This window comes from Vanellus vanellus (assembly GCF_965231255.1).
Source record: "Vanellus vanellus genome assembly, chromosome: 14".
Taxonomy (NCBI): domain Eukaryota; kingdom Metazoa; phylum Chordata; class Aves; order Charadriiformes; family Charadriidae; genus Vanellus; species Vanellus vanellus.
The window spans coordinates 16,617,235-16,644,278 of NC_138919.1; the positions used below are offsets into that span (position 1 = coordinate 16,617,235).

A 27,044-nucleotide genomic window follows, 5' to 3' on the forward strand; every position below is an offset into this window, starting at 1 on the left:
CCCGCAGGCGGCAGCGAAATTGCTCCCGCTGCGGCGCCTCCCCGACTCGGCCACTCTGCGCAGGCGCCGCGGCGCGGTTGGTTGCCATGGTTACCACAACCCGGAAGTGCTGGGGGGGGCGGGGAGGCCGGCGCTCAGCCTGGGCCGCCGCGGCCGCTCCCTGCCCCGAGCCGGGCACCATGGCCCGACGCGGCCCCCGCCGCCCCGCCACCCCCTAAGGCCTCCCTGCCACCCTCTCGTCATGGCCCGGGGGGCTGGCGAGGCGGCCGCGGACGGGGAGCTGGTAAGGAGCGGGCGGCGCGAAGGAGAAAGAAGAAGGAGGAGAAGGAGCCGGCGGCCCAGGCCCCGGCCCGGGCCCAGGACCCGGCCCCGGCTCCAGGCGCGGCCCGGGAAACGGCCCCACCTGCCCGTGAAGCTGGGGCAAAGCCTTGAGCCCCCTCAGGCTCGCTGGGCGGGTGAGGCGGTGGCTAGGAGGGGGAGGAGGATGTCTTCGTCCGTTTCCAGCCCGCAGGGTTGTGGGTTCTGCCTGTATCTCCTTGGCTGACCGGTATCACGATGGAGGGGGGCTTACCAGCCATGTGGAGGTTTTGAGGCCCTTTGCTGGGAGCCACCATCTTCTCTGTTGTCTGTCATAGGTGGCTCTTGTTGGGCCTGTTTTGCAAGAGCAAAGGGACCGTAAAGGTTTCCAAGGGACTCCAGTGGTTTTGTTATTGCACGTTTATATCCTGGTGAATGTTTTGTTGTTTACCTTCCATGTTCTCTGATTCCTATTGTGATAGCTGCAGTTAGGTAGAGAGATCTCCGAGAATGATAAAAAGGCCTTAAAATAACAAAAATAATCAGTGTGCTGCAAGGAACATTGCCTCAGGAAATTAAAAACTGTACAGTATGGTGTATGAGTGTATAACTGCTTGCTCTCAGCCAGCACAAAGAGCTGTTTTACCTACTCTGTTGTTGTCGATCCCAGCTCCTGTTCTGTCAGCCGAAGTTCTCAAAAATGCTTCACCCCACCCTGCCTCTTACAGAGGTAGATCCACATCTGCCTAAAGAACCATGCTGCAGCTGTGAGTGCCATGGAGTCAACAGCAAGGGAAAATGTGCTTTCGGCAAGGGCAGCATACATTCAGATAATTTGAAAGCAAAGTGGACGTTTTCCTCTGCTGTGGATATGCTTACACTTGAGAAGTAGTGAAACTTGGGAACTCAAATGGAGGAAAAATTAACCACCTTTGATTCCTTGAGCTGGGTTTTTTTTCCTCAGTCTGATCACTTCTCCAGTCAAGTTTACTGAACGTTCCCATAGCATAGCAAGGATAGGAACAAGTAAGTGAGGAAGGGGACAGATGGATAAGTTGCTGCTTAACTCTTACGGGTGGAGAAATTCATGCAGAACCAGCACCATGGAAGATGGGGTACCTGAGGGTTCAGCTGTTGTAATGCTGTGCACTGAAGTGCATAAGCCTCTGTGGCTTGAGTCTGAAGTGACTTGCACTCTATCACACAGAATGTTTGTGTTAGAGCAAATGGTTCTATTTCTTGCAACAGTGGTGACACATTTACCATTTTAATTTATTGCACTCAAACTTTGTTGTGATAGTAACAGGATATAGTTTTCTGGAAGTGTATTATAACCAATTACTTAGTATCAAATGTCACAGTTAATGTCTCTATTTCCTAGGGAGATGACAGCATGTCTGTGATAACCTGTGAATCAGATACAGAAATGGTGAGTTTTATTAATGGCGCACTGCCTCCTGGTCGATAAGATGCCCTTGAGAGAAGAGAGCTAACAATGTTACTGCAGTGTAGTTTGATTCAAAAACCTCCTCTAATTCCAGATGGCTTCTAAATTCTCAATACTGGGGGCTGCAAATGATGTTTGGCTTCATTTTGCTGTTCTGTCAAGTTACAGACCTAAGTAATCCTTTTATAGAGTGTTGATGGAATTGAATAAGTCTTTCCCTTACCTAAATGGTTCTACAGATCAGGCTCTACTCTGTGATCGTCTTGAATTTGTTGCTACTTGTATTTAATACTGATGGGGAAGGTCTTAGTGTTCTGAGCATGAATAGACTATTTATCTGTAGCATAAAACTTCAGTAGGCACCACCCTAGTTCTGGTGACCATTGCTGTGGCCAAATCTGCATATACTTAATGCTACTATTTTTCTTTTCTACACAGAAGATTGTGTTCTTAGAGCAAGTGCTCTTCATACAAAACGGAGATTGAAGCCAATTTTGAGATTATATGCTGAAATCTTGGAAGAGTACAATATTTTAAATACATAAAAAATTCTTTTTCTCTTGCAGAAGTTAAAGAAAAAAATTTTTCACAAGCCTCCAAAGTCACCAAGTAAGTGTTCCAAATTTTTTTCTTCTGCTTCCGTTATTGCAGAACAAGGTAGACTTGTGGGACACAGGAACTGGAAGATTTACTTGAAACAACATCTTATTATTCTCTTTAGAATTACTCTCTGGTGTGTGCGGAACACACCTATCTGAGATTTGTTCTGCAACTTGTGAAGTTGGACTTTTATAGGCTAAATACTGAACTTTATGGGCTAGTTGTAATTTTTGATTCTCCAGCATAAACTACTTTCTTCTCCTGTTATCCCTTCTAATGACAAGCATTCTGAATTTCTTTTTGTCTCTGTCTTTTTGGAGAAATGCTGATACTTGCTATGTAGAAAGCATTTAGAATTACTGGAGCTACCTATCATCCAGTAGATACCTATGTTTGTAGACTAAGCAGTTTTCTGTTTCATTTGTTGGAGGTTTTTTTCACATGACCTTAGAAGTACAATGTTGTTATTAGATCGGCAGATTTAATGTGAGAGTTTGTCCATTTTTCTGGGTTTTATGTACTTTTCCATTTACCTTCTTTTTTATACTTCCATGGTGAATGTTTCAAAGACAACTTTACCTTGAAGTGTTGCTGATTATGTGGGGGTTTTTTTCTAATAAATTAAATAATATTGCACTTTTAAATTTTGCTTTAGGTATGTTCTTCTGGTAGATGTACATCTATCTTCTTTCTTTTCCTGAAATTCCTTTGCTTGCCTAAATGATGGAATTTAAAATAGCTGTTTAATTTCAACTACAATGTTTGTGACAGGGCTTTTTACTGTACTTCTGTTGGTAATTTGAAGACTAACTAGTTAGCCCATATAGTGTACTTCTATGCTAATAATTTTAACAGGAATTAGTGTCAGTATTTGAACCTGACCACCATACCTGAAGTAGTAATGTGAGAGGCTCCACAGCGGTTGCATCGGACCAATTCTGTTCTTTGATTACTGCAAGAAAATTGCTAGTGGATTACTAGCTATAGAGTTATTTATCTGTTCAGCTATACGTATTTTTCTCATAATAGGACATTTGTGTATACATTCATTGAAAGGTCAGTTTAATGTGTGAATTCAGACATGCAGGTATCTTAAGGATGCCTATCCAAACTGTACATGTAAATAGTTCTATATGCATTGAGTTGTATTACTGTCACTATGCCTCTTTCTAAGCCTCTTCATTTTTTGGAATTGGATTTTTTCTTTATTGTGATTTTTTTTTTTTTTTTTTTTAAGTGAATGTCCCATTGCTCTGCATAAGCCAGTCTGTAGTATGCTGTTAAATTCTATTTTTATAAGCAATAGAACTGTGTCTGGGAACCTTGAAGCACAAGACAGATTTTTCGTGACCTTGAGCTTTTTAAGGGAATGCTGAGACGTTTTCTTTTGGTTTAGAGTCTCCATACAGCTCTAGCACACAACTGTATCCTAAAAAAGCTGCAGTTTGGCGATCTCTGCAGAGAACAGGCAGTGCACGTCTCGAGAGTGCAGCTGTAAAAAACCCAAGGCAGATGTGGCTGGGATCACTGAAACAAGGTATTAGTACAGAAGCTTTATCTGCATATGTGGGTAAAATTCAGTGTTGTGGACAGCTTAACATATAAACTCTTAAAAAATAGATTTGTATTTGATTATAGGCTACATAGAAAGTAATTTCAGTATTATTTATTTGGGTGGTTGGAATTATCTGATCTTGAGCATTGGAATTTATAGAGGGAATAATTAGCAGCATCTGGACCTTTCTGTGTTGCACTTGCTCAGAATAAATCCACAAATTTATTTCACAATTATCCCTGATTTTTGCATTTTTGTTCCGTTTTTATTGGCAGGAATGAGCCATCCTCTGAAACCAGATGTTGACATGGGGCATATGCGAACTAACATTTCTAGTAGCACTCCGGAATATTTGAAGGAAGCTCTAGGAATGAAGAAGCCAAAACATTCTCGTTCTTCTAGTAATGGTAAACTATGTAATGGTGTGGTAGATAAAAATTAATGATCTTTTTTCTATGTAAAAACACACATTGCTTAAGATCTTAGCTTTAGTAAAGCAAGAGCCATTTCAGTTTAGCCTGTGTTAAAATGTGTGTGTCAAAATATGATCCGTGAGATACTTTTTGAGATTTTTAAATTGGATAAGACAGGGGTTTCCAAATTTTTTGAGCAATGAGTCACTATTAGCTTTCAGAACTTTTTGCAAATTGCCATGCATTTGCAGCTGAAAACGTTGCAAATATAATATGGTTCAATGGGACAGCTGTAGACAATTTATTGTGACTTTGCAAAACATAGTTTAGGAAGCATTGATAGAAACCATCTGCTTGCTGAAATTCTATGTAATTGACTCCTTTTACTTCTTCTCTAGAAAGTGTTTTATCATGTGGTTGTGATATTAAAATCAATTGAGTTTTATGAGAAGGGCAAAATTTAAAACTTTCACCCTGCTTTTCTTAAAGCAGAACTGTAAAATTAAAAATCCTACTTCCATTTAAAATAACACCTATACTGTTACTGGTAATACACAGACAGTTTCTGGCAACTTTAAAAGATGATAGACATTTATGTGTTAGGCATAAATAGAAAAATATATTCTGGACATCTTTTAGAAACCTTTTGTAACCAATTGATTTGTTGAGATGAGAAGACTGCAGTGTGAAGTGTGTATCTTTCTTGAGATGGATATTTTAATCTAGCAGCAGAGAGAAGTAATTAGGAGAAATTTTCTGTAAAACCTGGCAGAAGCTTCATACAGTAACATCTCCATTTCACCTCCATTTCTAAAACTAATTTTCTTGCTCATTTTTCTTCTTAAAAAGAAAAAAAGGAAGTTCTAGTTTCTAACTTGGTGCTATTCTAGGTATGTTCCTTTAACTGTAAGTTTTCTGGTTAGTTAAATATACCTCTTTCAGATCTGCGTTTTTTGTGTACCTTTTTCTGTAGGCTACATTCCTGGAACTCCTGACTACAAAGAAAAAGAAGATATGTATGATGAAATTATAGAACTGAAAAAGGTACAGTCTCTCTGATACTTACATTGAAAGTCATAGGGACACTCCGTCCACCTGTAGATGTCCAGGCCTTGTTGGTTCAGAATACTTTGGTTTCTACAACTGGGACATCCACCAAATTTTTTTGCATTTGTAATGTAAGGCTAAACTAAACTTGTGTCTGTTTAAGGCAATTTCATTGTTCTTATGGTGTGATAGATACTTCTGAGTATTGGATGTGGAAGCCTTGAAGTATACCCAGTCCTGAACCCCAGCCATGGCCCTAGCTGGACGCTGAAAAGGTTCATTGCATTTGGTTTCTTTGTCCCTCCACAGCTTCCCCCCCCCCACCCCAGCTGTCACCCATCACATTTTAACAATTTCTCAGTTGAGTTTAGTGCAGTGGATGAAAGATGAGGACTGGGCATGTTGAACACTAGGGATACCTATAGACAAATATCTTGGGTGTTGCAGATTGGTGTTGCAGATCATTTGTGTAAGGTTGCCTTTCTGTCAAACCTTTTCCTTTTATCTTTGCCCTGTCACCTCCCTTACCTGTCAGCCCTGATCCAGTGTGATGGTCTCTTTTTTTCTTTCACGTCATTCTCACCATTTTAATTGGATTGTTATTTACATCAAAATGTGTTTCCATATGAAACACAGTGTTTTTCTATTTCTGAAATGTGCTTAAAATTTTTCTCCCCTCTTTTAGACAATACAAGCTCAGAAGAATGAGGGAGACCGAATGAAAACTAAGCTCCGTCGACTAGAAGAAGAGAATAACAGAAAGGATAAACAAATTGAACAACTGTTGGATCCTTCCAGGGTGACTATTTTTGGGGGGAATAAAAGTGGGGAAAAAGAGTGCTGAGCAGTGTGATCTGCTTCTTCTTGTCTCTAGATTTCAGGAGTCTGTAGTGTGTTGGCTCCTAGGAATGATGAGCCTCCATATGAGAGCTGGTTGATTGGTGTGAAGGGATTTCTGTTTTGTGTATCTCAGCTTACGAGTCCAGCCTCAGCTCAAAGGAAGATCATGCCATGCTGTGCGGATAAGTTTATTTAGCAAAGGTACTTTTAATTTCTGAAGGTAAAATTAAAATGCTGTCTCTTTACAGGTCCGCTTTTTGAATATTTTGTCTGAGAGTAGAAGGAAGTTAACCTCTTGCATGGTCACTGGTGCATGTGGTCCTGAGACCTGAATGGGAAAGCAAAAAATGAGCTTTATTGCCAGACCCATGAGGCTGAGAATCACTTCGGGTCATAGTTAGAAGACCTGAATTTCACTGAATTCCTTGTGACTGTCATTTTCTGTGTGCAGATCTACATCTTGTGAGAAGTGTGAGAAGCTAGTACAAAACAATGAGTATAGGGACTTAAGCTGTTGGACTGTGAAATGACTGTGGAGATGAGTAGGTTAGAAAATTCTGTGGAAAGAGCTGGCAGTAGAATAAAGCAGCAAGGTTGGTCACTTGCTTTATCTGTCTTCTCTTTCAGGGCTCTGAGTTGGCACGAGCTTTGTCAGAAAAGAAGACTGATAACGGATGGGTAATAATTTCTTCATTACCTTTTGCTTTCATTTTCCCTTCTTTCCCCTCGCCAAGCTGAAACACTACTGAATAAAAAAATAAAATGAAGTAAGAAAGAATAAGCGATTAGGGAATTATGTAACATTTCTATAGTCAGATAAGAAAACAGTAACAAAGATCTGAAATTAACATTATTTTAGGGACCCTTCTTTGTCATTGTCTTGAATCTGTTGAGGGAGAGTTCTCCCTATTATTTACTGCTTTGAATTTAGCAGGGTTGTGGGCAGAGTTGTTTTTATTTAATGATTGTGTATAAATATTATTAAGCTGGTTATGTTACCACAAATACAAGTTAGGGATCTGATTCCATTAGTGTTCTCTTTGCCACAGGGTAGCAGACGTGTATGATTTACTAAGTACTGAGGTATGTATGAATAAGTATATCTGGTTAAGTACACTTTATAAAGACAGGGCAAGATTATGGAGAAATGGAACTTTGTGAAGAGATGGATTATTCTAGGACTTATGAGGTCTCTGTTCTTTCTGTAGGTGGTTAGTGGATTAAAGCAGAAGATTCTCAAGCTAGAACAACAGTGCAAGGAGAAAGACAACACTATTAAGTATGACTTTGGCGGGGTGGAGGCTTGTATTTGATGAGATAATAAAGGCAATTTGAAATCCGTATTATTTTTCATCTGTATTTTTCTGTTCCTTACGATGTTTAAGTGAACTTCTAGAACATACTAGCAATTATAAACCACCCACTCAGAAACAGTAAACCAACAGGTATTGCAGCGCTTTGCTGCTCTGACTGAATTATTTTTTTTTTTTATTATTCTATTTTCAGTAAGTTCCAGGCAGACATGAAGACCACTAATTTGGAAGAAATGAGGATAGCTATGGAAACCTATTATGACGAGGTATGTCTGACAGGTCCTTCAACGTTCATACAGGAGAGGAGGTTGTTCAGTTGTTGAGTCGAAGTATGAATAGAATGTTTTAGATAGGTTTCTTACAGCTTAGCTGCACCTGTCATTGGAATCAGATTTTCATAGATATTCTCATAGCTCCAAATATATGTACTGAAAAACCTTTTTTCTTCAGTAAGTTGAGTGTGTTAACCAAAAAGCGGAAATAAAGAAACTAATGTACATCCATAAGTGTCTAGATGAAAACCAACATAACAGTACCCTGATTTTCAGTGATGGCATCATTGCCTCTGCTGCTACCTAAAGAGTCTTGTTGTGATTTTCATCTAATGGACAAACGTGTTGCATTAGCAATGTCAGCTTCCACAGGCAGCTCCTTAATGCAATCTATGTTTCATATTTCACAGGTTCATCGTCTCCAACTCCTCCTGGCAAAATCTGAGACTATGAGGAAAAAGTATGTTTAATTCTTTTGAGGCAAATGTTGGCGTGTATGTGTTTGATATATCGCTCATATACTACTTTAACTGGTGGAAAACAACTGCATGGGAACAGTTTATTTTGTCATTTAGATTGCTGGATTTGCTTTTTGGTACTACTTTGGTTAGCTTCACAGCCTTGGCATATGTCTTAGTCATGAGGTTTTCTTCTTGTAGACAGATCATTTTGTGGATGTGGAAAAATACTAAAGCTATTTAAAAAGTACATGAAAGCTCTGAAAATTAATCTCTGTTAAATAAAATTCATCTTCCCCCATAATCACACCTGTTCTGATGTCACTGGTGTTTGAAACAAACTCACTAGAATTCTGGCATTTTATTCTTGAGTCAGTTCTGCATCTTGCTGCGAAGAAGGTGTTTTAGAGTAAACGTTTTCCTGTGGTAGAGAGAGATCGATCTGCAGGTCGAGGTAGCTTTTGTGAGATACCTGTGAGTGGCACTAGTAAGACACTGTCAGAGAATCTTGTACTAGTGCTTGTCACTAGTGTGCAGGTGTATATGTGGCGGTGAGGGTAAACAGTCTATACAGGAAAGAAAAAGCAAAGCACAATGGGAAAAGACAAAGCTCCAGTAAGAGAGCAAATTAAAAGCATCTATGCAATAGTCTTGTGGGATAGGAAAATTTGTTACCACACCACTTCAAAATATGTTTGTCCTCCTAGCCTTAAGTACAGGCAACTATCTTAATTTTGGGTGTAATTATGTAGATTGATAGAAACATATGACAACTCTTTATGGCTCATTATGTATACTACTTGCGTTTCCCTAATTCACTCTCTCTTGTGGATTGAAAACTGCAATTTATTCTGTCACTGTTTTAAAACAATTGTCTCTTTTGGCTCAGGCATGCAGTGACTAGCCTCTTGAGGCTGTCAGCCATCACACCTAATTTATTTACAGGTGAAAATGAGTCATGAGGTCTCTTCCTTGTCCTCATGTATTCATAGCTTCAAAAAGCAGTGGTCAGGGCAGTCTCTCTCCATTACGTGACTGTCAGTCTCTACTTGAGAGGCTGAGCACTGAAATAATAAATGATGTTGAAGGTCAGGACTCTGATACATAGAGTTGTAGGAGAGTGTTTTTTTTTTCATGGTGCTTGTCTACGTTATTTCTGGCTGAAGTGAATGGCATTTAGCTCCTCTTTTTCAGTGTTAACGCTGAAATATGATTATTTATATGTGAAGCTGTAGTATCCAATTGTAGCTAGAAACTAGGCAACATTTCAAGTCCTCAAAATGGTCTGCAATTCTATTCTTTCATTTAGGTTTTGATGAGCCTAAAATAATGGCACTCAGTAATACAATTATGATTTCTATCATTTCTGTCACTTCACGGTTTTGGTGGTGTATTGTGTTTTTATTTTTACTTTTTTTTTTTTTTTTTACCCTCCTGCTTGGGACAGCTGTATGAATAGTCAGTCATCCATGACATCATTATTTGTTTGTTTTTATGGCTTCATTTCCTTTTAATTTCCAAAAGGTAGATTACATTCAGCTTTTCACTGATATGCTAATTGTAGACTATCTCCCCCTTTACCTTGTAATTATTCCAGTGGATGGGATGTAAGATTCCTTCACAAACTGTTCTGTGATTATCATTAGCAGCGGCATTTGCCCAAAAGTAGGTCCATCAGTTACTTCAGACTTTTGTTTCCAAAAGTAAGGTTTTAAGAATTTTCTCATAACAATAATGAGCAAGTATTTTTTCTCACTAGAAATGTTTTGTGAACAAACTTTATAACTTTGTGCATCTAGAAGCTGAGATTTCTTCCCCCTTTTTATTAGAAAAATTAAAATGGAAAAACCACTGCAATATATCTAAAACAGTTTTAACACATAGCAGGCTTTCTCTTTTCTGATGCCTTTTATTACCATCACATTGATGTTAGCTGTATTCTTCAAATCTGTTTCAAATCCCTCATTGATTGAAATGTATCTTAAATGAAGAAATTTCTCTGGGGTTTACTTTGACAGATATGTTTTTTTTTTACATTAGAGCAGCACTTAAGTTATCTGAAAATACTCTTGTATATTGGATTTATTTGAGAGTTATTCCGTATATGTATAGCGCTCTCTGTGTTCCAATCTCAATCTGTTCGTTAAGTGAAAGAAAGCAATTCAGAGCACGCAGGTTAGCTTTCCGTGCTGAACAATTTTTTGAACAGTCTCCCAATTGGCTGAAGATAAGTGTTTTTAAATCAGTGGTCCATAGAGCACTGGTAAAGCACTATAAGCACTTGGTTAACAAAACAAATAGAAAATCAAGTAAGTAAAACTCATACAAGCAGTCTTGTTTATGCGTTAATGCAACAGAGTGGGGGAGGAAGTAAAAGTAATAAATCAACTTTGAAAGTTTCAAAGTATCTCTTTCATGCAAATTAAAACAATTGTGAAAGTGTTGAGCAAGGTGGTCTTTGCATGTTTTTTCCTAAAAGAATAGGTATTTCCTCAAGTGAAAAATGTTGAGAAATGCTACTGGGGGGAGCTGAGATAGTTAACTTAGTGAGCTGACTTGAATAGTGAGGCTGTTCCACTCTTTTCAATGCTGCTGCTTTGTTCTCTGCTTTTAAGTTAATTTTCTGGTTTTGACCCTGTTTCCAAGTACAGAGGGCAGAGATACTCATAAACGACTAAAGGCACTGAATGCTGCTGTGCTGAGATTATCTAGGAACATCAAGGAATTGCAGAATGAGAATCGGAGGCTGAAAGAAAATCTAGATCATGTACTGAGCAGTTCTCCTTCCAATACAACAAAAAGTACGTGCTGAAAAGTTGGTGAACGTGGGGCAAGGGATTTAGGTACATTTGAAACGTGTTGGAGAGCAGGACCATACAATGGTACAAATAAAGGAGTTATTACAGAGGTGAAGATGCAGGGGGGGTGAAAGTTGGAATGAGAAGTTTCTTATGGGAATCTCTCTCTGACTTGTGGATATGCTGCTCCAGTCAGACCTGAGTTTCCTTTATTATTATCCCTGAGAATTCTGGACTGGAATCACTTAAAGATTTAATGTTTCACTGGAAAACTGTTTTTTAGTTGTTGAAACCAATGAATATGAGTGGTTTATATTGATTTCTGAGCTAATTGGCGTAGAAGTCAGATATTTGAAGCCTATTCTTATTTTTTCTTTGCTGCATATTTAAAGGTGGGGTTCAGAGGTCTTAAGATGGTCTTTCTATATGGACAGAAGTCTCAAAAAGCAAGAACAATGTTGACCTCACTGATAGAGTGTTTACAGCTTTGTTATTGTGTTTAGATTATAGTGAATGGAGCAGGCAGAGGCTGGTGAGGCGGATTTCGGAACTAGAAAAAGTAAGTGATCGTAATCATGTGGCCATCTTACCTGTCTTTAGGCAGAAAACGCAGAACCACTGGCTTATGCTCCTGTCCTGTAGTCTTTCAATGTATCGGCTTTGTGCATTCTGTTTTATGCATGTAAACTGATGTCTGTACTGTGTGCCCTTCCTCCCTTTTTTGTTTTCTCATACTTGTTACATATAAATGCATATTTTAGAATTAATTTCCATTTCATCTTTTCTCATGGCCTAAATAAAATCATTTTATGCTAAATTTAATTTTCTTCTTTTTTTCTTTCGTATTTTTTGTGTAAATTTATTCTGCTTAGAAGTTATGTGCCATGGAGAACATCAGGGTGTCATCAGCAGATAGTGAGTCATCACAGTTACTTGCTGTGTCATCTTCACCTTCGGTAGACCTGGATCACCCAGCCTCTCAACAGGTAGACCATGTTGAGGAATGTCGTCGCCTCCAAGGGCTAGTGAAGAAACTGAAGAGTGATAGGAAGGCACTTCAGAATCTTGTACTCCATAAAGAGTAAGTGCAACTCTTGTCTGAGAGGTTGTTCTTTTGTAGATGTGAATTATTTAATTATTTCCTATCATGTTATGAAACGATGTAATAAGTCCTTCACATTTTCAACAAGAAGACAAATTTTGAGAGTCCCTTCAGCTTTTATTTCAAAAGCTTCTTCTAGTCCTACTAGCATTGTAAAATTATGTTGCAGGAAAAAGAACTCAGTGAGAGAATGGAAAATGAGAATTTCTGCTTATTTCTGACACATTTTTCAAGGTGTATCTTTTTGCCAACCACGCTGAAAAGCCTTTGAAGGGTTATGTGTCGCTTTATGCAGCACTTCTTGGAAGCATTTTGCTGTAAAAATATGTTTTGTTTTTTCAACATGTTTTGTCCTGGTCTACCACTTTCTCCATTTAAGCCTGCCTCCTGCCATATGATGCACTGTGACTTCTTTTCTCCCCAGTAAGCAATTGATTTGCAATTTGTATTGCTTGAACTCGTTTGGTGTGTCGGTGCATAAGGGCAGGCAGGTTAACCTGATCATCAGCAGACATATGCACACAACTATGTGGTGTTGATAAGACACTGCCTCCTGTGTCAACGCGCCTCTGAACAAAAAGGCACAGTGAGAGCATGCGAAGAGGCCTTTTGCTTCTGAACTATGTATGCTTGCATTTTGTTCTGTTTAAAAGAAAAAACTAAACATTTAATTACTTTACAAATTTGAGAAAACCTGTTTTAGGTAGAACTTTAAACAAAAAATAACTGCTTTTTTGAAGTATGAATGTTTTAAGTATTGCTTAATTTCTTTATACCTGTGTAGATTAGATATCAAGCAGTTACTGCAGGCTAAGGCTGAATTGGAGCTGGAGCTGCAGAAGTGGCAGAATAAAAAGGAAGAAAAGAGTACAGAAGAGCAAACTTTAAGGTATCATACTTTGTATTAGTAGATCCTTTCAGAACCAAAACCAAAATCTGTTGAAGTGTAATTGTGTTTTGAAATGAATCAAAATCCATAGGAGTTCATCTGAACTGCAGGAAGCCGGCAATTCATTTAAGCAGAACTGTTTTGGAGGGACGGAGCAAGTTACTAGGAGAAGAATTCTATAGAGTTGTTTTAGAGGAAGTGGAAGACTAAGAAGTATAGATTACAATAAAAATTAGTAAGATAAATAGAAAAAGCTGCCATGTTGGGCTCAGAAACCTTTTTTTTCTCTTTATAAGGAAAAACTGTAGTATCTTTACCTTACTTTAGCCTATGCTTCTAGACCCCTGTCAATACGTCATTCCATTTACTTCATGTATTTTGTGTGACTGTTGACAATAATCCTGTGCAAAGGTGGCAAAAAAAAAAGTGATTTAGTGATGTCATTATTGCTTTGTAAGAAAGGACTTTGCTACCATTTCATATATGTCAGTCATCAGATCTAGATGCATTATTAGTAGTACCAAGGGTACCATTGTAACCTTGGGCTTTTTTTTTTTTTTCCTTTCTCCAAATGTTAACATGAAGCTGTGCTATCACAACTTAAGAATCGATGTTCTGTCTGTTACTATGAGAATATGTATCATGTTATCCTGAGCAGTTTCCCACTTTGGCCTTTGAAAAACCCAAAGCAACCAAATATTACAAAGTAGGTTCAGTATATTCAAAGCAGGAACAACAGAAAACTTCTAGCTATAAATATCTTTGCTTTTCCAACCACAGTGAGGAAATCCAGAACCTGACGCAGAAAGTAGGGAAGCTGGAGTCAAAATTGGAGGAAGAGAAGAGACAAAGGGCAGAAGATACAATGCAAAAGCTTAATGAGGTACAGACACAGGTTTTGCTTGTTTGTTTTGGGTTTTTTTCCCTGTTGCATCTAAATAATATATTGCAAATTGAACTGATAGTCTGAATAGCTGCTAGTTATGTTTTCTCAGAGGGTCATTAAATAGAGAATCTGAATGATAGCTAATTCCCAACATTTGTTGATAGGTTGTTTTAATAATTACCACTGCAACTTGGGGGTGTTTTGGAGCTGTTCTTAGTGATTATCTGCCACACCATCACTTTTTTTCTTATTCAGTGGAATGTTGCAAAAAGCTCACACTTCTAAGTGTTTGGGGGGGTTTGCCATACTTTCTAAGAAAAAAAAAAAAAAGACATTTGTGGTTTTGCTTATATCTTCTTATAATATCTGAACCCATTAGCTGATTTCAGTCCAATTTTGTAGAGGAAGGGAGGTCTTGTAGGAGATGACAGATAAAAGATAGAGGCACAAGTAAGTGTGCTTACTGACAGACTGGCAAAAGACAAAGAATGCTTTTCAATGATTTTTATGCTGGTCAAGCGATCAGTTAGAGCACATGTGCTGTCCAGTCAGAAAATATTCATTAGCCTTTTTGTTTGGATAGGAAGCTGGGTACTTTTTTATGGGAAGGCTTACAGGATGTAGAGCAGTAATCATCATTAAAATGGACGGGTTTTTAATTCCACTGCAGATGGGACACCATCTTTGAGTAAAAAATTAGGGAAGATGTCAATGCAATGAAATAAACCCTTATCTCCTTTAAATTGAAGTTTTTGTAGAGTTGAGGTATTCATAAGCTCTTCTGGATTTTCCAGTATCTAATAAATATAATTGTGCATCTATTAACCCTGGACATTCTTAAATGGGGCTTTGTAATTGCTTGGAGTTTTTTGTGAAATATGACTGAACTTGATAGCTTTGCAATCTTCCATCACTCTGCCAAACATTGTTGTAACTGGCCAGTAGAGATGAATGGGCACTGACAGACATGCTTTCTGATGCAGTATGGTCGTGTTAATCTCATTTCACTAAAAGCTAGTTGAAAATTATTACTGAGGATTTTGATCGTTGGTACTTAAAAATAAATAGACCCTAAAATACAGGTAGTAAAAAATATGAATAGAAATGTCCACTAGCTTAAGAGGGTGCAGGTTTTTGATATACTGTGCAGGTTTTTAGATTCTTTTTTGTTTGTTATAGGCTGATGGATGCTAGATGATGTTTTGAATACCAAATAACTCGAGTCTTTAAAAACAGCCAACAAATAGCTTCTTTTTTCCTCTGCAGACTATATATATTCTTGGCCAGTAACCATCCATTTATTGAAATGTTCCCATTATTTGTAATTATCACTAAGTTCCTACCAATTTTTCATTTTAATAGTAGGTTGTCATTTTTAATATAACATGATCCATTTGCTAAACTTAAGCCTGTAACTCAGTGTTTTTAGGTTATAAATAAATCCTTTTCACAGAATCAAGAGGTTTTTTTCAGAGTCTATAAAATCTCCTGTTCCTCTACTTAAAATTTTATACCAACAAATTAAATTAGTCTCTTAAAATTGCAGTTAACTTTTGTCTGGCAAGCGAGGTATGACAATTAGTATGGGATAATTAGGGATCAAAAGGATCAGATGGTGAGAAGTGGAATATGCAACCACACCTCACACAAAATAACTGGAATAAAATCTTGTTTTGTTCTTGGTTTCTTTTTTTTTCCTTTAATTAATTTCTTCAAGATTGAAGAGTAGAGTTATGCCAATTTACGCGAGCTCTGCATCTTGTTGGTCATATGATGGCCAACTCATCAGTAAGCTTAAACAGATGATTATGGGGCCACAGTTGCCAGGATGGGACATGAGAGAGCCCCCCAGTTAATTAATACTGGTCTTACCAAATTTTGCAATTCTTTTTCAGGTGTCCTGACATGTCTTCTCTGTCTGTTGATAACATATAAACATTTTCTGATCAACAAAGCAGCGGCTACCACTGTTGGAGCTTTAGCAATGCATAGAAAAATGGGAGTCTGTGTAAATGAAAACGTTTCCATTCCCATGCTCTGCTAACAGCTCAAACAGGAACAAGAATGTGTTTCACTGTAACAGTCATCTAGATGATGAGTTTGAACATGAGCAGTATACAGAACTAAGAGTTTCCTTTTTAACTTCCTTCCACCCTGCAGGCAGGATGAGCATTTAACAGCTCTGGTGCTGATTTTTCTCAGTCATATGTAACCTGTTTGCCTCATAGAATTCCAACTTGTCTCTTTAAGGTACTAAGTTAAAGATTCTCCTTTGTAGTCTTCACCAGTCTGCACGGTTAAAGGCAAAGAAGATCACAGGAAGGAACAAGCAGCTAAAATCATCCAGAGACAGTGGAAGACGTACCGAAACAAGGTGAGATTCTCCTATCAGGGAACAGCGAGGACATCCCTCTCAATCTTACTCTTGTTTTAGCATCTACAGTAACCTGCTGCCAGGTTCCAGGAACTGCAGCAGTGCTTCCCAATACAATTCCTTACACCGTCTTCTCTTCCAGTGCTTTATTCAAGTCCTCCCTGCTGCTGCTTTTGCCTTTGCTGCCTAGAACCCTGTTGTTTCTGCTATGAGATAGTTTCTGAATGGGGAAGTCCAGGTGAGCAGAGAACCAAGGAAGCTTAGCAGTGTCTGAAGCAGCGCTGCGGCTGTTGCTTCCTTGGAGTATGACTGAGGAGCTAAATTTCCCTTGCAGAGATCCTCCAAACAATGCAGCAAGCTTTGTGTAGTGGGTTACACTCAACTAGGACAAAATGATCTAGGAAAAAAAAGCATTAACCTTAAGTTTTGTTCTGTGGCCAACAACGTGATGCTGCTTTTTCCACATATAGGAGATGTGGTGTGAAGCAGGTCTTCTAAATGCTTCTTAGGAAACTAAAGACAAAAGAACTATCCACACAGCTGTCAAAGATGAAAAGCTTTGTTTTTTTCCTTAAGTTTGTTGTTTGAGTTTTCAGGAAGGGGTGGGACAGGTTTTTCTGTGTATTTTAATTGTTGGGAAAAATTTGGAAAAATCTTTATTAGATAAAAGTTGTGTATAATTGTGGCATTAACTTAAGACATTTCTCATTTCAGAAAGAAGAAATTGCTCTGGATGAGGTAAGTGTTTTTATGACACCCAACAAAACAGTAAAACAGTTTTAATTTGTATCAAAGCACAAAAATATCAAACAAAACAAAATCCTGGTTTTGTTTGATATATCTTGTCAAAGTGTTCCCCTTTTGGTCTCAAATGTTCTATACTTGGTACCTTCTACAAGACGAATGCTTCTGAAAATTTTGAGCTAAATTTGGTACAAACAAACAGGAAAGTTTTCCTCTTTACGTAATTCTAATAATGTGTTCATTTTCACTATGATGAGTCTTCAGAAAGAAGTAAGAATTTGAAGCCTTTGCTAAGAAGAAATGTCTCTGAGTATTATGAAGAAAGTGACTTTGAAAAATTGTCGCTTTTTGCTAAATGTTTTGCTTAAAGTGTTGTTTTCAAATAGCACAACGTAGCATCTTACATTTGTTTCTTCCAGAACATTAAAAATCCTGCTTTCAGAAACTAGAAGAAATTCTATGTGATGCAAACATACATCTTGATGCTTTTTATTGATTAGAATCCAGAAAAATCTGAGTAGAGAGGAAAGACTTATGTTCAGTGTAATCGCCACAATGGTATGCCAAACTTGGCTTGATTTCTAATTGTAGCAGAGCATCACAGAGCCTGCTCGGTAGCCAAAATCTAATATGGGAATGGGAGCATGTTGCTTTATTTGTGAAATATAGGCTAGTGTTGGCAGCTAGAACTTAACTGCATTTGATAGGATCAGTCATGAACACCTCCCAGATTGAATTCAAACCATGGAGGTGTATATCAATGGGTTGTCACAGGCTGGGGATTCTCAGGATTGCAGCAGAGTACTTGTGAAGTAATGGAGATATATGTGTATCCCTTAAACATATGAAAATATCTAGACATCAAAGAGGTTCCATTGCACAAGGAAAAGTTATTTCCCCCATGTGCCTCTTCTGTCTGGACTCTTGTTTTATTTTATAGATGCCATCTTTTGAAGGAGCTAACATCTACTTATTTCTTTCCATGCTAGGCAGTTGTCATGCTTCAGGCAGCTTTCAGAGGACATTTAACTCGACAAAAACTGTTACTGAATAACAGGATGCATGGTGCAAAATGTCACAACAAGGTAATTATTGGGGCAAATGGGTATACAGGCATCCCATTATGTTTAGTTTACTGTGTAAAGTACTGTACTTCCAGAATTAATTCTCTGAATCATCTGGTGATGTTGTTTTAATGCACTGGTTGGCAGCACCACTGTAATTCCTGAAAGATATCGAGCTCATTCCCTAGCCTTCCTTTTCATCTTCTTTAGTTCACAGTTTTTCTTAGAAACAGAGCTATAACTTCTCTGCATTATGGACTGTAACTATGTCTCCTCTATTTTTTCTGGTTTTCCCATCAGCTAATAACATACTCTTCAAGTTTTTATTTCAGAGTGCTGTTGAAAACTACTTGCTCTCAAGTGTTCATTACTGAATCATTGTAGTAATAGACACACCTTTGTCACTGAAGTTCAGAAATAAAAATTTGGAAAGCATCTTTGATTGGATTGAAAATTAAAGGAGTCATGTGTGTGGCATGCTCAACCAAACACTTGTAGTGTCCTCTGTCACATCAAACTTGCTCTAGATTGCTCAGTTCTGAATATGAAAAAAATGCCTTACCAATTAAACATTTAATTTCTGTAAATCATTTGCCAACTTCTATGAACATTCTTTGGACTTTTAGCAGGCTAAAGTTAATTTGTAATTCTCCATTCTGGTTGCACTTTACATGCACTTTTATTTCAGTCAATTGGCCCAATGTAGTAGGACTGAATGCTTTTGCTTGATACAAGATATATTCATCATGAAGGTTGCCTAACCTCCTTCGACTTCGAAAGGTTTCCTTCTTGAAAAATAAATGAACTTTCCTAGCAGGTGTCTGCTCTTTCATTAATTGAATACAGATGTTTCAAAGCTTGTATGATGATCAGATTTGCATTTCCTGCTGATTTAGTCTTATAGAACCTTAAAGACTGCAGACTAAAAGATGGGAATATTTGCTCTCCTACCAATTTCACATTCAGGATTAAGATTGTGAAAGGTTCTGTCAAGCCTCTGTGTGATCTGTAAAAGGTCAGTTTTCTTTAATCTGATTGGTTTGCAGAACTGCTGCCGGTCTTCCATGTCAAACTCCTTGAGCTCGTCTTCTGATTGCAAGGAGAAAGATGAGATTGTGACATTCATCCAGTCCATTTTCAGGGCTCACTTAGCACGTACAGTACTGCTTGAGGAGAAGTAAGTGTGGAACAGATATTTATGCAATGTGCTATAGCAAAATTGGGTTTATTACTGGAAAGGGGTTTTTTGTTTGTGTGGTTTTGGTTTTGGTTTTTTTTTTTTAATAGCATTTTAGTGTGAGTTCCTTGGAGAACCTTGGAGAAGGAGAACAGGGCCATTGTTCCAACAAAGATAAGGAAGAGCTTGCTCATGAGAAAATTCAAAGGGTGTGCAAATAAAAGAGTTTCTTGTTGCAGCAGTAGTCTTCCCATATCCTGTTGCATGCTTTCTTCCGTAGCAATGAGGAAAAGTAAAGTAAAATAATTACTCTTTGGAAAAAAAAAAATACAGGTGCTATCAAACTGATTGCTAGTACACTTGCTTAATGTAAGTGAAGCTGAAGCCCTGAGCCCTGACATGTACAAGTTAAGGGTTATGTGGAGGAAGAACAGTGAAGACCTAGAATACAACCTTGCACACAGTCTAGTGATTTAACTCAGGAAGAACGCAGTGATTTGCTTACTGCTTAGGTTTATGGTGACTCTGTCTTGAAAAATACTTCCTTTCTTTTTCTTATGGTTTACTGCTCCGTAAGTTTTTAATTTTGGCTGCCATGGTTACAAAGAGAGCTACATAGCTGTCACCTCACTTTAGTGTCTGAGCTCGCTTCTGCAGGTGATAAGCTTTTGTCTCTTGGAGGTTAGCAACACAAGAAACTCTTCAGCATACCCTCTGAAGACAGACTGCAGTTCTTGTTCTGTGCCTCACGCTATGCAGTATGTCTTTTTGCAGGCCCGCTGTGTCCAGTGCACCAAGTGAGAAAGCAGATTCTGCAGTTTACATTATGGAGAAGAAACCGATCTCAGCAGCACTCCAGAGACCTCCTTCAATCTTCATGTCATCTGTTCCTGGTAATCTCTTTTCCCTCTGTGTTCAAAACTATGTGTGTTTTGAGTGGGTGCGCACACAATTTTATAGAGAACATCTGCACATGCACGAATGTGTGCAAATGCGTACTTGTACTCTGTGTGTGTGTCGTCTTTTAATTTGGTGACGTGTTGCTTATACTGCCAAGTGCAGTCCTTTATATAAAAAAATAAAAGCTTTGACAGTATCAATACCAGCTTCCTCACAGTGCTTTGCCTTTTTGTCACAACTGTGGTTTGGAAGGTCTCTCTCTGGTGTGAGTGGTAATTATTCAAGGAACATGGTGTTCCCCTGTATTGCCTCTCTACTTTTCAATCCTCCCCCAGCCCTGCAGCTGTAGTATGGTACTTTCCACTATGTTTTGGGCCTGAAGCCACTGACAAGCTGAGAACGTTTTCACTATCCTGACTTAGTTTCTGAAGGGGACAGACATCTGGTAAAAAGAACCATCCTAGTCAGCAATGTGTACTTAGTCACGATTTTTTCAGCAGTCTTCAGTTGCTACAGTAAGGGGGAAAATGAAATCTGGATAACCTTGCCAACTAGTACTACTGCAATACAAACTGGGAAAATGTCTGTCTTTTTTATGGCTCTTATGCCATTTGGTTTCCTTCTTGAATTCTTCATTGCTGTTTGTGAGAAGATGGAGTTAAAGCCAAAGAGGCTTTTAAGAGGATGTTTAGAAGTACTGAGTAGGAAAGGCAAAATAGTGATGCAGTTAGGACAGTCTTATACATGCAGCTTCAAAGGAGTTAAAAACAAATTGATAGAGGTTAGTTCTATGCAGAGTGGGATATTTTAGGCTTTTATGGACAAGTTGGAGAAAAAAGAGCAACTTCGAGAGTGACCTGAGAAACATTGACTTGGTTTTTTGTCAATGAAAAGCTGACAGTCCCTGCAGACTTGAACAGAAACAGAGCATTCTGTAAGCAGCTGAGGCTGTTTCTCTAAGATATGAGGTGCAGAATAAGCCAGATTTGAAGGGATTGTGAATACAGAGGTTACCCTTCAGTGAAGGAAAATGTGTTTAAGAAACTTTACTGCATTCTATATTCAGGAGCGTATTCCAGTTTGTGAAGGAGTAGGTAGTATGTGCTTCTGAAGATGTTAGAGCTTTGAGTGATTGTAGTTATGTCTAGTGACAGTATCCAGAAAAAAAAAATGCTGCCGCATCCTGTTTTGCCAGGGCTTTACTGCAGTAGCCTTTATTGGTATGTTCAGTCTAAACCCAGAGTAAACCAGTTGTGAAATTCTACCAGAAGAGAAAGAATCACTTATGAAAAAAAAAAAAATGCTTTGTGCTTCTGAAGAAGTGCTTCTAAGACCCAAAGAAGGGTGTAAGATGAAGCTAGTTTGGTAAATGCAGTAGTATGAATACTAATAGTCACTGTCTAGCTATGAAGTCTCCAAAGCTAACTGTTATTGCAGATTATGATGACAAAGTAATGAGTGAAGAAGTTCTGGAAGAATTTGTACCGGAAGGGATAGAGAGAAGACCATAAACATTCAAACTTTCTTCCTTGCAGTCCTTTTCTGGTGAATATCAGGCAAAGGTGGTTATATTTGCTGCTGATCTTAAGAATATGGGAGACGTTTTCAAAATCTGGGATGAGAATAGAATGTACCTAGGTAGGTTATGAAGAGGCTTACTGGATATGTGCTTCTGGAACTGCGCAACTGCCCAAAAAACTGTCTGCACTAAGGAACTCTGTGAAGTATTAGCTCTTGGTGCATTGGAGGATTTAACCAAACTCTCCCAAAAAACAAATTGGGGGAAAAATTAATACAGGAAGGAGACCATCCTCTATGAAGAAATGTGACCCCTCAGCAATCTGTTTGGTTATAGCAGGTTTTTTGCCCTTTGAATTCATGTAGCTTAAACAGGTTAAAGTTAACTAGAAGTCCAACATCTGTCATTCCTAGCTCATGACTGATGTAAAAATCCACTAGCAAAATTGGTTTTTGCTGTAATGTATTTCACTGGTTATCCTGCAGCTTGGAACATACATGAGACTAGGAGCTTGTTTAACAGCTGAGTGATTTAAAGCAATCAAATTCCTTTAGCTTTAAATCATGCAGCTGTTGAACAAGCTCTTGCTTCATTTGTTCCAAGTCCAAACTTGCATTTTGTGACCTCTAGATCTTGCAATGATCTTAAACTTTCAGTGAAAGTCTTTATTGCAGTAAGTCGTTTAATTTCACTAGCCTCTCGGCATTATTTTGAGAGGGATGGGAAAGATGAAAATGTGTTTTAAAGAGCCTTATGTATCTGCTAGAATAAATTTATATAATCCTGGTCTAGCATTGCAGACTTTTCATTCATTGTTTGTATCAGGTTAGATGTCTGTTTTCAAAAAAAAAAAAAAAAAAAAAAAAAAACCACAACAAAGAAGCAAAAGTCATGTAGTATTCAACACTGCTTTGCTCGTCTTCAGAATGTGGACAGTACTTGTAGATTTGTAAAGCCATTTCTGCTGCTCGCCATGAAATGGAACACATAATAACAATTGAGTATGTGAATCTTAGCATTTTGTTTCTTTCTGTCAGGGGAGTGGCAGGAAGGAAGAATATATTTTGTAAATGCACAGCAATTTTGAATAAGGGCAGCATTTCTCTCTGTGCATCACTAGACGCTCTAGATACAACTGTTAACCTAATTTAAGGCTCTTTTAAAATCATAATGAATTTACATACAACCCTTAATCTAATCAGTGCTTACCCCTTCACAAGCACAAAGATAAAGTTGTCACTCTGAAGTATATTAAACTGAAGTCTGAGATTTTCTTGTCCTCTTCATCAAGAGCAGGATATAATCAAGAGTGATTTTGGCAATATTAAGCTATTTCATATATAATATCTGTTTATTGTTGGAGTTGCATCTTCTAGTTATCATGCCTGCTTCTGGAATTTCTCTTTGCTTATCCTTATCACCAGTACTGCTGGCTCATAAATCTTCCTGAAAAACTCTTACGTTATTTGTTGACTGATGCAGGGAAGGATTTCACTTAACTAGAAAGTCATGTTTCTTTGCTTCTGTAGGTTGAGTTCAATGTAATGGCCTCCCTGCATTCCTCCTCTCCATTCACAGGCTCTCTGTCTGTCACTTTCTTTCTATTTCTGGCCTGGTTGCGGTCCCCTTTCTTTATTCCACATTCCAGTTGCTGTGTATGCCTCCTCTTCCATACCAGGAGGGTTTTTTTCTGTGTCAGGAACCTCTTTTTTCACTATGAGATCCATGGCATGTCTGCTGTTCTCCCCAAGTAATCTCTGTGTGCCCTCCGTTTTTCCCTTCCATTTCAGTATCAAAATCTCAGTGTATGGTTTCTTACTTGTCTCTTTCCTTTTTCTACCACAGGTTGTCTTGATTTGTTTTCTTCTCTGGGAGGCAGTGGTTTCAGAGAATGTATATTTTAAACTGAAAAATATGTGGAGCTGAGGGGAGAATATTGTGCTAGAAGGTATTAATAGCTGGGGGGAGGATATTGTGCTAGAAAGTATTAATAGATGTCATCATTTAGTTCCTAGATCTCTTGCAGAGGAGATACAAGCTGCTGGTTCTCCTCATCAGATGTTAGAGGCCTTGTATGTATCCATTTGATCCCTCTGATTTTCCAGTATTTACTGGAATGATTATGGTTCTCTCTGTTTGTGTCCTGAACATTTGTTCAGATGTTGGAATCAATGAGATGCATAGAACCATGCACCCAGAAAAATAGCAAAGAAGTAATGGGGGGGGGGGGGGGGGGGGGGAACATGGTGTGGTCACCATTTTTATTGTCATTAAGTAAGGTAGTACAGCATGTGAATAATATTTTTTGTATTTTACAAATACAAGGATGGGTTGAAGGAGGATGGAGCCAGGCTTTTTTCAATGGTTCCAAGTGACAGGACGAGGGGCAATGGGCACAAGTTAGAACACAGGAAGTTCCGTTCAAATACACGGAAACACTTCTTTACGGTGAGGGTGACAGAGCACCAGCACAGGCTGCCCAGGGAGGGGGGGAGTCCCCTTCTCTGGAGGTTTTCAAGACCCACCTGGATGCAGTCTTGAGCGATGTGCTCCAGGCAATCCTGCTTTAGCAGGGGAGTTGGACTAGATGATATCTAGAGGTCCCTTCCAACTCTGAAAATTCTGTGATTCTGTGATGAAAGAGTCACTGGGATCTTCCATTCTCTATCTATATCTGACTGAAGTTCTCATTATGACCCTTCTGCTTAGCTTAAGCTTGCTTGGGTCAAATCTTCCTTTTCTGGCCATCTAATAAATATTTATTTTCATGACCTGAAATGGCTTCAGTATCAAATTGCTGTACTTTGTGGTGTGTAACCACTTGCAAAGATTTAAAGACAATAAGACAAATCATGTGTGGTCAGTACCTCAATGCTTGCCATGCATGCTCTTTCATTAAAGAGGAACAGGAATGTTATACGCAGGAAAAGATAGATCAGAGTTATTCATAACTGTAGGTAATTCTGGAAACTTAATGGCTCAGAGAATATTACACTTCCCACAAGGGCTTGTTTTTGTCAATGTTGTTTATTGATGACTTTGTTTCCTTTGTAATTATTTCAGCCGGGTCCTCTGAGAAGCAATCGCAGCCTACTCCCTCGCTGTCTGTGGATGAAGCTTACTCAGACGATTCAGATGATATCGTCATTGTCTCTCCATTGTTGCAGACAAAAAAGAACACCACCCACTTTTAAGTTTTGGTAACAGACTCTGGTGATCATGAATTATTTGATTCACAAACAAAACTATTTCTACCAAGATAAAGCATATCAAAGATGAATAAGGGGGAATATCAGCCCCTTTTTAATGACAGTTGTCATTATTTTAGCGATAAAGGAGTAATTGTTTGATATGTCATCTCTGCGGACTTTATGGCTAAAAGCCACTGACTGTTAACCTTATCCTCCTGGTACGCAGAGAGAGTTTGGATTTAAAAACTAACACTTTAATGTTTTGTCTCACGATGAGGATTATAAATTAAATTGCCAAATTTAAATGAAAGCAATAAAGCCTTAAGCTATTTCATGTCAAAGTTTTGTTCCAGGTCGACTAAAACACTTCGATTAATCAGAACTTGATTAATGACATGGCTCCAATTTTCAGCCTGTGTATGTGAAGGGGAACAGCTTGTATTTGTTACCAGGTCCTCTCTATTTAAAAATTTTACTGTGTCACATTTTAATATTTTTTGTTTATTTTTATACCGAAGATCTACAGTCTGTGCAGACCTTGTAAAGGCTTTTAGAAAGCCATTTCTTTGTCATAGGGCTATTCTAAGCCTACTGTATTAGCAGGGTTTTCTTATTTATTGCTTTTTCCAAGTGTGCTTGCTATGATATGTATAGTACCATTTTGTATTTGAAATGTCCAATCGCATAATCAATTTTTTGTATTTGTCAGAGAAAGTGCGTAATAGCAGGAGTGTTCTGTGAAGGATGCCCTTGTGACTGCTTTTTCTGCTCATGTATCACAAATATGAGTGGATTATGCAGGGTCATCTCTAATACATGGAAACGTTTGGCATAGGAGATACGTTGCTTTATGTCCCATTTTAGCTTATGTCACTTGACTGTCTGAAACTTTCACCTAACTAGATTGCTCGTACATTGACCGCTAATAAGGGGTTTTAAGTCTAATGTTGCTTTGCTGTTGTTGATCTCTCTTCTCAGAACTACTTTGCATGTGCACACATTAGAGATATATACATACACATGTATATACATACATATAAATGTATAGATATACTGTGAGTGCATGGTAAATCCAGTCAGAAGCCGGGAGAGGGATCAGAATATACAGCCACCTTCTGTCATGAGGTACAGCTACGCGGCTGACTGCCGGAAAGCGTGGCCCTCCCAGCTCTGGTCTGAGGGATATGGGTTGGGATGAGCATAATATTCAAAACCTAACCCATGCAGTCTGGTTTAGGAAATGAAGTGGTAGGTTGGATTACAATAGAAGTTAAGACTACATGATGAAATAACGCTATCTGACAATATTGTTGTCCGTGGAAGGACCAAAGACACAATGGGCCGTGTAGAATATGGCAGAGGGGTCTTCCCACATCTTTTACGCAGACTGTACCCCTTCTTGACTGGAAGGAGGACCTTACAGTTCCTACTGTCATGCTAACATCCTTCATAGGCATTACTGTCTGGGTTTTTTTTTTTTTTAAAGTGAACTAGATAAATTATATGATATTTACTGGAAAGAAAATTTAATTTTACAAACACAGTGAAGTTTTTGTGGAGACCGTAATGGTTTCTTTGTCATCAAGGAGTAATAAAGACTCCTGTAAACAGAAAGCAGACTTTTAAATATAAGATTTTTATCACCTTTTCCCTCTTCTTTTTTAAATTAAAAATCAGTCACCGCTGTTTCACGGAATACTAATAAGTCAGAGCTGTCTCGGTTCTTTGATTTCAATGAAGCGCTATCTGAAGCTTATCATAGTGCATGCCAGTACTTGCAGCCAAAGAGGAAACTGGATGGCTGCAGCACAATGCAGCTGATTTCATTTAATCCCATCAGTGGAAATGCTGCCTGTGCTATTTCCAAAGGCAGTTTTGGGAGCTCTTCATACCCAAAGCAGTCTGAAAAATGTCATATACACTCCCGTTGGGTAAATTTTTCCTGCTGGTACTTTGGTCACATGACAGTCATCTGCAGAAAGGATAAAACAATATATAAAATAAAAGACTTAAAAAGGGATAGAATCCTCCTGGCAAAAGCTGAGACCTGTTTCCCTCTTTTTCTGGAAGTCATGTTATGAAAAAGAGTCATTTTGCTAAATAGAAGCAGAGCTATACTGAGTTGCTTACGTATAATATTTCAGGTCTGTAACTGTGA

General features: G+C 38.4%; 1 protein-coding gene across 1 annotated transcript; it reads left to right on the forward strand.

Annotated features, from left to right (window-relative positions):
* Positions 1-170: 170 nt before the first annotated feature.
* On the forward strand, positions 171-25,428 carry IQCE (IQ motif containing E). Its single transcript, XM_082490278.1, has 22 exons — positions 171-283; positions 1,679-1,726; positions 2,311-2,353; positions 3,741-3,881; positions 4,175-4,306; positions 5,286-5,356; positions 6,045-6,158; positions 6,827-6,877; positions 7,408-7,478; positions 7,706-7,778; positions 8,195-8,244; positions 10,889-11,043; positions 11,544-11,599; positions 11,913-12,121; positions 12,927-13,031; positions 13,812-13,914; positions 16,196-16,291; positions 17,006-17,029; positions 18,025-18,120; positions 19,146-19,276; positions 20,051-20,169; positions 24,759-25,428. The coding sequence occupies exons 1-22, from the start codon at positions 242-244 to the stop codon at positions 24,887-24,889; spliced, it is 2,061 nt and encodes a 686-aa protein (XP_082346404.1). The 5' UTR covers positions 171-241; the 3' UTR covers positions 24,890-25,428.
* Positions 25,429-27,044: the final 1,616 nt, after the last annotated feature.

Coding starts and splice junctions, on each gene's coding strand:
- IQCE (XM_082490278.1), top strand. CDS start 242: ATGGCCCGGGGGGCTGGCGAGGCGGCCGCGGACGGGGAGCTG. Junction 4,307..5,285: donor TTCTCGTTCTTCTAGTAATG/GTAAACTATGTA, acceptor CTTTTTCTGTAG/GCTACATTCCTGGAACTCCT. Junction 11,044..11,543: donor TCCTTCCAATACAACAAAAA/GTACGTGCTGAA, acceptor TATTGTGTTTAG/ATTATAGTGAATGGAGCAGG.